The sequence below is a fragment of the Coccinella septempunctata genome, chromosome 3 (genome assembly GCF_907165205.1).
Source record: "Coccinella septempunctata chromosome 3, icCocSept1.1, whole genome shotgun sequence".
NCBI classification, from domain to species: Eukaryota; Metazoa; Arthropoda; class Insecta; order Coleoptera; family Coccinellidae; genus Coccinella; species Coccinella septempunctata.
Genome location: NC_058191.1, coordinates 28,320,798 through 28,334,102, shown reverse-complemented (window position 1 = coordinate 28,334,102; position 13,305 = coordinate 28,320,798). Strand labels below are relative to the sequence as shown.

At 31.4% G+C, this 13,305-nt stretch overlaps 1 protein-coding gene across 3 annotated transcripts in view; it reads right to left on the bottom strand.

Moving 5' to 3' along the window:
* Positions 1 to 13,305, bottom strand: part of LOC123308944 (protein PALS1) — a 71,794-nt gene that overhangs the window by 19,874 nt on the left and 38,615 nt on the right. For 2 of the 3 annotated variants that reach the window (XM_044891774.1, XM_044891776.1), the window contains 2 exons: positions 3,251 to 3,470; positions 764 to 895 (listed from right to left, as the gene is read on the bottom strand). In XM_044891774.1, coding sequence (XP_044747709.1) covers positions 764 to 895; positions 3,251 to 3,470 — 352 coding nt within the window. The remainder of the gene's footprint in view (positions 1 to 763; positions 896 to 3,250; positions 3,471 to 13,305) is intronic. The other variant, XM_044891775.1, reaches the window with a different exon arrangement.

Genomic DNA, 13,305 nt, shown 5'->3' with positions numbered 1-13,305 from the left:
TAATATATAATCTTTATTATGAAATATATGGGCAGAAATTCAATTATAAATGGAGTGCATAAATACAGTCATTTGTGAAGTATTCACTCCTCTTTTGTCATAACTAGCTGAACCTATTGAGTGTAGGATCAAAGATTATAGAGTTACGTTAGACTACTAACACAGCTAACTCTATAATATTTGGTGTAGCTGTAGGATATATCAGATAATATGCAGGGTGAGTAAAAGGTAAAGCACAAAATTCATATCTTCGATATTTACCTACTATTTTGAAGGAAAATACTCGAACGGGACAATTTTTATTATAAATCATGCAATTTTCCACGTATAATAAATCAACTTTCGCTGTTCCAGTAGCAGAAATACCACTTTTTGCTGAGGATGATTTGGTCATCGATAGGGGCTTTTTAATCATTTTTTTTTATTATGGCGATGTTATAGTCAAAATCATTTAGATTTTACTTTTTTATGTATTTTGAGATCAATGAGTGGGGAGTTCAATTATTTATGAAAAGTTGCCTAATTCAAAATGTACCTGTTCGAGCCCTTTTCTACAAACTAGTAAATACCGAACATATGAATTTTGTGCGTTCCTTTTTACTCACTCTTTATTGTATAAGAAGTAGATCAACGGAAGGAGCTACAATAAGATGTTAATATCTAATTATCTACTAAATACGGAATGTTATTACTGATCGATTTCAAGTTTACGAGCATGCATCAAAGTGTACTGAGACAGAAGGTTGGCATTTCATTCGTTTACCTTGACCGTGTTTACGGATATCGGATATTTTGGGGGAGTTTTTTTTCTTTCGATAAAATTTTCGGGGACATCTACAGCACGTTCCTGGTCGGTTTCATTGAATGTTACCCCCAAAAGTCGGTCATAAGCTACCTGGTATGAACAAAAAAATAATAATAATAATGAACAGAAAATCTCAAACGAGGCAAAATAATAAAATCAAATACGGAAAGTAGGTTAAATTTTTGGTACACCAGAGAAATATAATACCTACATATTATGAGAATTCTTCAATAATAATTTAGATTAAGAATTTGAAAGATATTGCTTGCAATAAATACTGGAATTCTGATGAATTATGCATGAGAACTGTGGATGGAATTACCACAAACATTCATCGCTGAATGTGTGTGGCAATCTTTCTTTTTACCTCTGCATCCTTTTAATTTTTTCCAATAGTGATTTTCAATGAATTGCATTTTTTGGATTTGTTTTTTTTATACTTGGATAATAATAATACGAAATTGATAATCTTCATATCACAAAACATGGCTGAAGAAGAATGTCTGGGTATTTCGAGAATAATTTTTGTATACATTTTCAGTTCATCTTTTATTGACTTTAGTTCTTTTGCTTTCATATTTATGAGTAATGAACAACCAATGTTGTGAAAAATTATTCTTTCAAATTGAAGGAATAATATCGGGAGTTTGGAATATTTGAAAAAGTGTATACTGATTTTCAAACATCTACAACTTTGCCAACGTTTCAGATATTATTTGTTCTTTCTCAAGGCTAGTTATAATTTTTAATATTTGGCCACGGCAATAAATATTGTTTTCGCATTTCGATCAATGGTTGTTTTATTTTATTATTTATATATTTTATATAGGTAATTATCATTTATATAATAAAATACAATAACCTTTGATCGAAATATGAAAGCAAGATTCTTTGCCGAGACGAGATATTTTTAAAAATTATAACGAGCCTTGAGAAAGGACAAATAATGTCCAAAACGTTGACAGAGTTGTAGATGTTTTAAAATCAGTATACGCTTTTTCAAATATACAAATTCCTGATATTATTCATTGAATTTGCTGAATATGGATACGATCATTCAACAGATAACAGATTTTTTTAAATCTTTCACTTTTTCATTTAATAAACCGACCATTTTAATTATTACTACCATAGGCGCAACTCATGGTTTCAATAATTGTAAAATCTATCTAAGTATGTGCTGATGACCTCAATAGTGAATAGATTGACTTAAGGGGATTTAAGTCTAAGCAATGAAACCAAATATAGCAAGTTTCCAACGTTTCGATCATGTTTGTGACCATCTTCTCATGATTGAGACAAAGAAAAATAAATAAATCTATCCATCAATTAGGGCAATAAACCCGGTTAATTTGCATAAAAATCCATTGAAGTAGGTACCTAAAATGCTCATCAACCTCGAAGTCAAACTAACTGACTAAGTTCTTTTTTCAATTCATTATTATCGAACAAACGAATTTCATTTTCGAATAAATTTTGTGTAAGAATATTTTTGTAATGCAGTTTTTCGTACAACAAATTTATGCAGTAAGAAGATGAATTGAAGTAAGGACTGAATTAGTGTGAAAACGACGAAACCTATCTACATCTTTTGAATATTTTATATCGAAATTAATAGGTCACAAATTGTTCTTCGCATGTTATTCCTCATTTTACTGTAGGATGATGAATATACATACGGAGCTCCCTAATTTATGTATTTTAAAAAGATAAAGATTATTTATCCCAGATATTGAAATGTGTTATTGTAGATATGTTTCTGTACCTTTATGATCTCTGTGCGTCTTTTGGCACTCAAAAAACGTTAAGGGAATATATAATTCAGAATAATTCGATTCGATTTATTATCTTTCATCTGGAATACCTATTCCGAATCTTTCTAAAAGAGATAAGAGCGTAAGAGATGGCCATTTTGTAAACGTTTCATTTTTCTCTTCAAGTATCAAAATCAATTTGAATTCGGTATTTTATTCATTTCAATGATGCAACTGAATTCAAACTCAAATGATCTTATGGATTAGTTTAGTTATAATCGTTTCAAACACGGATTCTATAAAAATGATCATCACCTGGTGAGATTCGAAGCAATCAACGACAAACAGTAGATTATGATAGCTTCACTAACGTGGGTTCATCGTTGGTATCTTTGATAACATGTTAATTCGTGCAATAGAAAATAGTTCTCTGACAAGGAAAGGCTATAAGATGAGGTGTGGATGAAAACCTGCATGAACTAAGCAAAACGTTCAATAACTGCAGATTTTAAATCGATATTTAAGCCGACAAATCATTATCTCGATTAAGAACTCTGATTAAGAGTAGTTTTTGTCTTGTGATTTGGTGTTTTGAGTTTTAACCCACAGGAATTTAATGTCCATTTCCCTAAAACTTATTCGATAGTCTGCAACTCAAGTTTGAATCTTTCATTTATTATCATCAACTTACTGTTAAGGCTGGTTTTGGTGGAGGATACCTTGGAGGCGTCTTATTCCTAGCCACGAAACTTTCAGGAACATCGACCGCCATTTCTCTATGCGGTCCATCGCCTGATAACATCATCACCATGCTGTTATAATCGTTTTCATCTAAGTCGTCCGGAGGCTTCTTCACAGGATCTAAGTCTCCGTCTAGTACAACTATACTGCTGCCAGATCTTCTTCGTGGCCTGGAAAAAAAATTATTTCTTATAGTTACGAAAATATAAGTATTTATCATATTTTTTTTTTGAAGTTTAATAATTCCAGTTCAACTGTGTCATTCATCTTGAACTTAAAAATAAAATTGTTTGATCTCAGTTACGAATTACGAAGTGGCAACCTTGGATGGAGTTATACAAGTTAAATAATTTTTCCCCAATAATTAAATGTAACATGCAAGAACATTTCGCAGCAGATTAGATTTTTTATGGCAGAAAACCTAATTCTATTTAGTCCTTTGTATTATAATATAATAACTTAGGGAAGCCGCTCGCCTGTAATATTGAATGCGAGTGAAGTATACATTAGGCGTATGTGTATTGTCCCCTTTTTATAAACAACTGTTACTACGGTCCCAAGCTTGATCTAATTTCTAGCCTAAATTTGGAATTTTTCAACTTTCCATATCCGCGAAATATTCATTGAAAAAAATGCAAAGGGATTAAATACCGAATATGAATGACATTTGTAGGCATTTCAGTTTATTTTCTCCCAGTCAAGGGGCCTCTTCAACTGGAACATTATTTTGAATTAAATTCACAATATTAAAACTTGTTATCGTTGGTTATCATCGTGGACTTTTCTTTGAGACTGAAAAGGTTGTGTCTGTCATTGTGTACTGTTATATTTGTGTTCGTTTTTGAATTGCTCTAACTTATATGTAATTTCTGCCGAAAACATCATTGAGTGATTTTTGATATTTTTTACTTCGAATGAGTATATTTTTCTAGTTTCTCATAATGTTTCTTTATATTTCTTGTTTTTTGTTTTACAGACCAGGTTTTATATTAGCCCTTTTTGGTCCATTATTTCTGATAATAAACTTCATTATCTCCCCCTTCCTTTCCACAGTTTTGACACTTATTAGATATTCTAGGTAAGTAATTTACTTACTCCCGATCTGGAGCTTCGTATATTAATTCCTTGTTAAGGGATTTAAGCTTTCCTTACTTAGTAACTTAATTGACCATTCAAATGGTAAGAAGAGGAATTTTCATAAAAAATCAGATCTGAACTGTCTTTTCGTAACAACAATCAAAAACGAATGTTGTGATTGAAATTTTTATGGGGAATATCAAATCTATGCTACAAAACCTTGATCAGTAGATAGCTCTCATTACACGTGTAGAATGTACTTAGTTCTCTAAACCCTTTTAACCCTATATTGTTCATTCTTCTCGGGTCGGTTTAAATCGAAAATTCTTTCATGGTAACACGACACCTCTACTTCTTTGACTTCAAATGGCTCCTAGTGGCACATTTTGAATGATGGTTTTACCAAATATCTATGTAATAGGTTTGAAAGATTTACCGCTCCAGTGGCGCCAATGAAGCCCGAAAAGGAATTGAGTTTCAGAACTCGGTCCTTTGAAGAATAAACTTCTCAAATGTCAATTGTTCCGGACAGACTAAATTGAAGGGTGTTGATTTGCGAGGAATGTACCAAAATACTTCGAATAGAAAAAGAAAAAGTAGTAGCAACAGTAATCTATTGAACTGTATAATACTGTTGAAATATAAAGAAGTAGTACTATCTGTAGGACTGCGCAGAAAGAATGCCACAATTTGAATGAATCGAGATAGAATGTAATATAGGAAATTAGTAAAATGAAAACTGAAAAAAAAACGTTATTTGTATATATATAATCAAATTCTTTTATATCGTAAGATTTCAATATTATATTCGTTTCATATCGCTATTTTGAATATTCCCAAGTTTGTTTCTTTGATTTTTTCATTTTATCGTATGGTGATATTTGGGATATTGGTAAGTATATAATGTGGCTCTCTACTTCTAAATGTGCTTCGATTCAAGTTGGCCTTCGTTATTTCTATAATCGAGATTATATTGCAGGGGCGAAAAAAATCCAGCCGTTGATCTAGGGGAGGGGGCAAAATTAAATTACCCCTGAATACCACATTATGATTCAGGTGTTTTATGAAATATTTGCAGAGAATTAAAAATGGGTACTGCCAAATTTTCTTTCAACCATTTGGGTAGAGATAGATAAGACTATGAAGAGCTCAGGGTAATATATCCAAGTTATATAATATTTGGTGGATCGTAATAAAAATAAATAATAAAAATATAAGAAAAGTGCATACACAAATGTTCGTCCTCCTGAAGCTTATTATTAGAGTTATGAAGTACAGTATTCCTGAAAAATACTCCTAATATAGTATTTTTCAGGTAGTTTTTCTTTACTTTTGATTTTATTCATGAATTCTGGACCAAAAATTTGAAAACTCGAGTCATGATTTATATTTTTGTTCAACTCTCAAGGTTCACGTTCTTTCTTGGTGCAAATATGTTTCATTAAAAAATAATATATAAAACTTCCACCTGCAATTTTCAAGTATATTTAACATACATTATTGTAAGTTCCACAGCTTAAAATTATAAGAATATTAATTGTTACAGCTCTAAAGCTGTGCTATTAGTATTAGTCAGTATAATCATTGAGTATTTGGACCCATGTAATACTCAATGTATAACTGAGTCACGGATATACCCAGTTTTATTCATTCTGATTTTATCGCCATCAACATGAATTTTTGATAGCGGCATATTGAATATCCTCATTACATTCTCTCATTTTCTCACACAAAGTTCACATCAAACTTTTCACAGGCGCAAAATACGCTATTGTTGAGCGCTCATAATAGAATTCCCTGTTATATCCAGCAAATTAAATATGGAATCGAATCTGGAGACATCTACATAACAACTTCAAGAAATGACATTTATTCACCGACTATAGGCATCAACGCAAACCACATCCTGTTGTTTTGTGGCACATAATTGATTGATGAACAAGAAATGCATCTTCCAGGTCGAGTTGAACATTTTCATGCAATATACCTATTTCAGTTTACCATCAACATTGCTGGTTTTAATGCGTTCTGGTTCAGTGATTGCAATAATGAATTTAAATGTACCGTATCGGTAAGAAGAATTGCCTCGAGAAATAAAAAATTTCAGATAACAGAAAAGGATTAATGTGATTTTGGATAAATTCAATGGAAAATCGGATCAGTGCAGTAGTGCAGAATCGTTTTTATTTTGACTATTGAGTTTTTCATTATAAATGATCTGTTATTGTTGCTTTTGTTTATGGTTATTTTTTAATCTCATGAATTCATCCCGAATTTCTACGTTCTTTTATGTTTTCAAGTCCTAGACAATAGTACAAATATTCATACATAATTTTATGAATTTCGAAAAATTTTTTATAGGAACTACCCCTGCTTATTTTCATCGAGGAATCATCTCCCTAAGACCTTCGCATTTGTTCACAGACACCCTGTATATTGTGTAGGAATATGTTTGTGTCGTAATGTCTACGTTACTGAACACATGAACATGTATTTAAATATTTATTCCACTGCAAGAATATACAATGATTCCTATCCTCTTCTTTTCTGATCAATATTCATAGGAATAATGCACTTCACACCTATCATTAGGACAAGAATAATCCTTTGTTTGATTTTCATTTTCGATTTCATTGTGTGGGCCCCCATGCCGTCATGAGTCATTTTATACATATTGAGGTTGGTCCTTGGAATTTCAAATGGTCCACAGTAAGGTATAGCACACATAGTAGGCGCGGCTGATACTTGTATCTTTTGTTTCCGTTGTGTCGCTTTTCGTAAGTAGGTATATTTGTATTCTTTTGCGTGGTCGGAGGTTAACATCCTTCGTTTCTTAAACCCATGCTCTCAAATTCTCCAAGTGTGCATCTTGGATGTTGAAGAATTTGGCTCGAGATTAAAACAGTTTACTCCCAAAAAAAGCTCCTAGCTCATAGCCGATATTTCATAAAAAAATTTAAGAAATAGTTGATCCTCCACTAATTTAGTCATATACTGCTGAAAATTGTGGCTTTTAAATTATGTATTACTATATCATTATATAGTAAATCATTGTGCAAATGTCACGCATAGGTAGGTAGATATATAAGTTTCAAACATTGTCTTTCATTTTTCACTGCTTAAAATGCTTAAAAAGCTTACGGCCGGTTTCATAATCAAACCTAAAGTCGCTTTAATTTTAAAGCTTCCTTCAACCCTACTAAAAATGATAGTAAAGGAGACTTTAAGCTTAAAGTGACGTTGAATTGTATTATGAAACTGGACGTTAGAGATCGAATGCAATTTTGAGGCAGCGAACTTCGTAATCATCATATAATTACTCACAAAGTTTCTTCGAGTGGTATAAAAGTTATAGAATAAAATGTGTTTTCATACTCCTTGCTTCGTCGATAAGAGATTTCAGATGTTATAATATGAGACAGAGATGGAATTATCTAGAAACGAAGCGATAATAGTAAAACTATTTAAATTTCATAATAACTCTGAATTCCAAAAATTAATTCGAATTTTATATGAAATACACAGTTCCTGAAAAAATTGTTTTATCATCTTAAGAGTTCTGATGAATCTCGGAATTTTGTTATGTTTTGTATTTTAATGAAACTTCAAAAACACCAATTCACCTGCACGAAGAACTAATCAAAAAATATAACTGGATTCCATTTGGAATTCTTGGTAAAGCATATCAATTCGGGCTTTCCAAAATTATATACAGGTGTCATTGATGTGAACGTCCTTTTATCATATTTTCACCACTCGATAATCATTTGTTTTCACTTACTTATCTATATATGTCTCTATTTTAGGAATTGCCCCAATAAACTTGGCTTTTGTCTTTGTCTCGGTCTTTGTTGCCTTGTTAACTGCAACTCCGATATGACGTTCATTTTGATTCATCAGTATCATATTATGTGAAGATAAATTTTCCGGAGTCGGTGTCAACATGTACACTGAACATTTGAGCGGGTTCTAAGTTCAATTTTTCGATTTCCTTTCCAGATTCCATGTTAGAATGATGAAATTATTTTCCATTTGAGTATTTATTATTATCGATGATTTAATATAAGAAATTTTTGTATCATTTTTCGAGTATTTTTTACTTCAAATGAATCAAATTTGATTTTTTGCTTGAAATGAAGAACTCTTTTTGTCGAATCAGATAAATTTCCCCCCGAAATTTATTGAAAAACAAATGAGAAACGCTATAATTTTTCACGAAGGCTGTTGATTTCCGAAGTATTTGAATTATTTTTATTACAAAAAATTGTAAACCTCACAAACTGCACTATGAAACTTTAAATGCGAAACTTTCCATAACAATACTTTTTACTCCAGGACTAAAGCTTTATGTATTTATAATTTTATAAAAAAGGCCTGGTATTACTGTTAATTTGATGCGAAATTAATACAACTTTTTTTATTTTATGGACTTCAGAAAGTAATGCTTCAATTTAATATTAAAGCCTTTCGATTCTTTTAATGTAAACACAATTCTTTGAGCAAAAGTTTTTCCGAGAGTTTTCCAAATGATGAATTAAATAACACATATTTTCTGGGTTACAGAAAGCGGACTAAAACAATTCTAGTGTTTTAATTGAACATAAAAGCCGTTAATTGATGTAACTACAATTCTTTGTAGAAAGTTTTTCCGACTTTCCACAGTTTCAGTTTCAATGTTCTCCAAAAGTCCTAAGCGCTCGTTTTTAAGAGATTCCTTACAATTCAGCTTTCAAACATTTCAAATAGATGTATAATCACTATATGGATAGATTAATAAACATCTTGTGTGTTTAACTTTTACCACATCATGAATATACTATAGGGGGGACAACGAACGAAGAATAATCTACTAAAACTAGAGGAAGTAGATAGGGAACTTTATATACTGGAGTCATAAAGAAGACATTTGAACAGTTCAAAGATTTTATTTTGCCATATTCTTTTTATATATGAGCTCAGAAAAGGGTAAGAATTTATAATGTTATGAAATTTTGGTTTTCCTAATGTTGTTATTATCGTTTTATGACATTTATTGGGTTTCTATTCTTTTTCATCAGTATTGAAATATTTCCGAAGAAATGTTTAGTGTATAATGGATATTTAAGTAACGCATGAAGAAGCTTCGGTAATTAAGCTTTCTCAGAAACGAAACTTTTGTATTCACTGATAAAGCTATTAAATTCTCACCTAGGTGGAATGGAATTTTACGATAACTTTTACTTCGAGCAAAGGAAATATAAGCTATCCTTCTTTTTATTGATTGTTGGAATATTCAAATGAAGATTTTCATTATTGCTCCTGAAAAGTTCGAGGAAAAACTGTGTGGGTATAGAAAAAATTCACAGTTTCAGTAGATATATTTTCTTGTACTTTGACAATTAAGATTGATATTCTTAGAAAGAAGAGTCTTAAGAAAACACCGATGCTTCAGTGGAAATCGAAATAATATATGACTGCCCTTGCTATATTATAGGTACATATTATTCTATGGTTCCGTTATCTTCAATAAGGATAAATTATTTGTATATAGTTCTGCGCTCTGCCTGAATATCAATATTGTAAAGTAGAATTAAAGATCACCTCATCAATTGATTACAATCGCTTGTAAGTTAGGGACCTAATTTTTGATAATAAATGAGAAAAATTAGATATCCTTCATCTTCACAAAATCTTCAAAAAGTTTCAAAGAAATTTGAAACCTTGAAAGTGGTTAGCGGTGTTTTAATTCCCACAAATCTGTTTTCATTCCAACCTGCTTGTTCAATCAATCTTTGTGTATTTTATAAAATAATGCGGTACTCCTTAAGCTTGAATTAATATGCAATCTTTTTTGTGTAGTTCTCTGCCAAGTGCATAATTCTTTTACGATAATATTCGGTCGTAGATGGAACAAGGATTTATATTCTTCAGTTTTCTGGAATTCTTTACGGCTCATTCAAAGAATGACATAATATCACATAACTGCTCTCACCAATAAAATTTAAGAATTCCCATATCCGTTTTGATTTTCATCTATAACAGACGACAAAAAATTCCAACTAATCCAAAATTGATTGACACTAAACTATAGATCCAGGAAGAAACACCTCGTAACAAGCATTGATTCGCACATATCAATAACACTGGCACCAATTCATTCAATATTTTTGATCTGGAAATCCACAACACTTGAGGACTAGTTTACCACCGTACCAAAGAAGTTCCACTTCGGACTACCAGCTCTCCAAGTCTCGTGAGCCAAGAACAAGTGGGTGTAGAGTCAGGTACAAAAGTAGGAAGTTTTGATACCTTCAGAGGTGCCTTCCCAGTTCTGTTGTGCGGCTTGTGTCTAAACTTACTTCCGATTGCCCAGGTAAATACTTGGGGCATTCCTGGCTCCGGAGGTAATATACACCTGAGAAGGTCTACCTTGTACAATGAGAATTATTCGTTCGAGCATGACGATAATGTCTAGAGGAAGAACCTTTTATAAAGATTGTCGTTTCTTGATTTGGCCAGAAGAATGTAAAAAATTCGAATACGTGTTTTGAATGAAAAACGTGCCTGAATAGCTTTGTATCGGCGCAACCCTTTTGATTTTGATTTATCGTTTTACGACTGATTGATGAACACGGATTGAAATTTATGGAATTCACAATTTTCGATTAAAATATTTGATTTGAGTTGAAATAACGAAAAAATGAAACGTACAAATAGACAAACATGATAATTTTGGCCTGGGAATGAGAAAGTGAGATGATAATGACAATGGAAATATTAAGATAAAAAGAGAAAACAACAAGATATTTGCACTAGAATTCATTGCAAATAATTGAAAAGCATAAAGACAGTGAAGTTAACAAGACACAAATATATTCTCGAAATGATTGTTTATGCAATAGGATAAATGATAAATTGAATTTGAAACTCTTATTTGGTTGAGATATTTATTATTCTTTTCTTTCTTATCGATTGTTTCTTAATTTTCGATACTTCTTTAATTTCATTATGAGTATGATTGAAATTGATTCAGAAACAAAATACTGTTTCTGAGTGAGGCAACTTAAAATTACACATTAACTCAGAAAATGGTATAGGCAGAAATGAACAGCAATACAACAGAAGTATTGAATTCTGGAGAACACAGGAAACTATACAGTAGATATATGAGTTTAATAATAGTAGGTATAATCCTTAATTCATCTGAAATAATGAATAAACTCCTTATTTCTAAGCTTCAAAATTAATCCATCAGCTGATCCATAGTGTTTAACCATCACGAAAGAGTTGAAGGTGAAAAAAATATATCAAGCGGAAGAAGCTTTTTATATAATGATGTATAGCATTGTATTCATTTTCTCACATAAATATTTTGTTTTTCGACTTTGCCTTGAAGGTTAGCATGTTCAGTGATGAAGTAAAATTATATTGGATTGTCAGGAAAATCAATTTATCAACTAACCATTATGAAAATTATTAACCGAACTGAATAATGAGTAGGAAAGACGGCATATTTCAGTAGGTAACGATTTTTTTATGATTCATTGATCTCTCATTTCCAATTTTAATAGAGAAATCATTACGACAAAATATTCTTTCACTATAATCAGTAAGTAAAAGTTGTAGAAACAGAAACTGCCTATTCCGTCTAATCACAGACGGAAAATGAAGAAGAAATAGAAAAGACTAAGTTGATTACATCCTTCAAGACTTTCCCATAATCGCAATCAATTCAGCTTCAGTGCAACTCAAGATTTTTTACTTAATTAGATCGAAATATTTATTATGAGCTGAATTATTAGTAACAGTAACATCATATTGTGTTATTATTAGTAATGAAGACAAATGGTAATTGGTTCTTTTATCGTTATGATGATCATCATTCTTCCATCTTTTGCGAATGACGATCTGGAAATAACACGTATGAAGAAAACCGTGAACATGTGAAATATTTCATCGATCACTACATTGCATAACTTGAGATTCCTGATGATTCGACATAATACTAGTACATTGCTCGCAACGAACGAAGAATATTGAAAAATTACTAAAGACAATTTCACAATCTCGACGAATTAGATCTTGTCGGAATTTTGGCTGAGCCACCTCAAGGCAATTTCAAATATCACAATATTACCATTCCTACCGAAAATATGAATGATTTAGAATTCATCAGCAAAGCAATCCATCATCAACGTAATATTGAGATGAGGAGAGAAATAACATAATTCCACCTCCATTAACTACCTATAGGTATGTAACAACAATAATTACCTTACCTATTACGTCTGCTAGTTTACGTAATTGAGATATATTTATTTTTGAGAGCATGTAATTTTTCATTGGAAATTCTGATATCTTCTCAATTTTAGTTACACAATTTCATTGCACGTGTTGGAAGCGCTCATTAATTCAATCCAATGAATTCTTTTATTCTTCCTGTTCATCTTTTATTGCGTTAATAAGAGTTGAATTATATATACACGGTGTTTCACGAGTGAACAGGTAAACGAAAACTGTGTATTCACAGTTTTCCTTGTAGAGGATATTGGACTTGATAAAAAACAACCTCGTTTCCGATATGCAGAGTGTTTTCTGAAATTCCTAGAATTTTTGTTTCACTCTTACTTCTGTAATTATTCGGCAATTCAACTGAAAATTTGTTTTTCGTTTTAAATTGTTTACCTATATACAACAAAATATGAAAATTTTAAGATATCGTCGAATTGTTTTGTAATTTAAACTCAAGAAAAACACATCCTGTATAATTTTTCATTGTACTTGTTATACTTTAATTACCTGCATGCAATTTTTTTCATGGATAGTTTAGTACTGTGGTACATGTTCTAAATGAATCAATTCACCACATTTGCTTGCCCTCTTCATGATGCTAGTGGTAGTAACTGCTCGTCTTATAACTTTAGCATTTCTGCGATATACCTATATGGT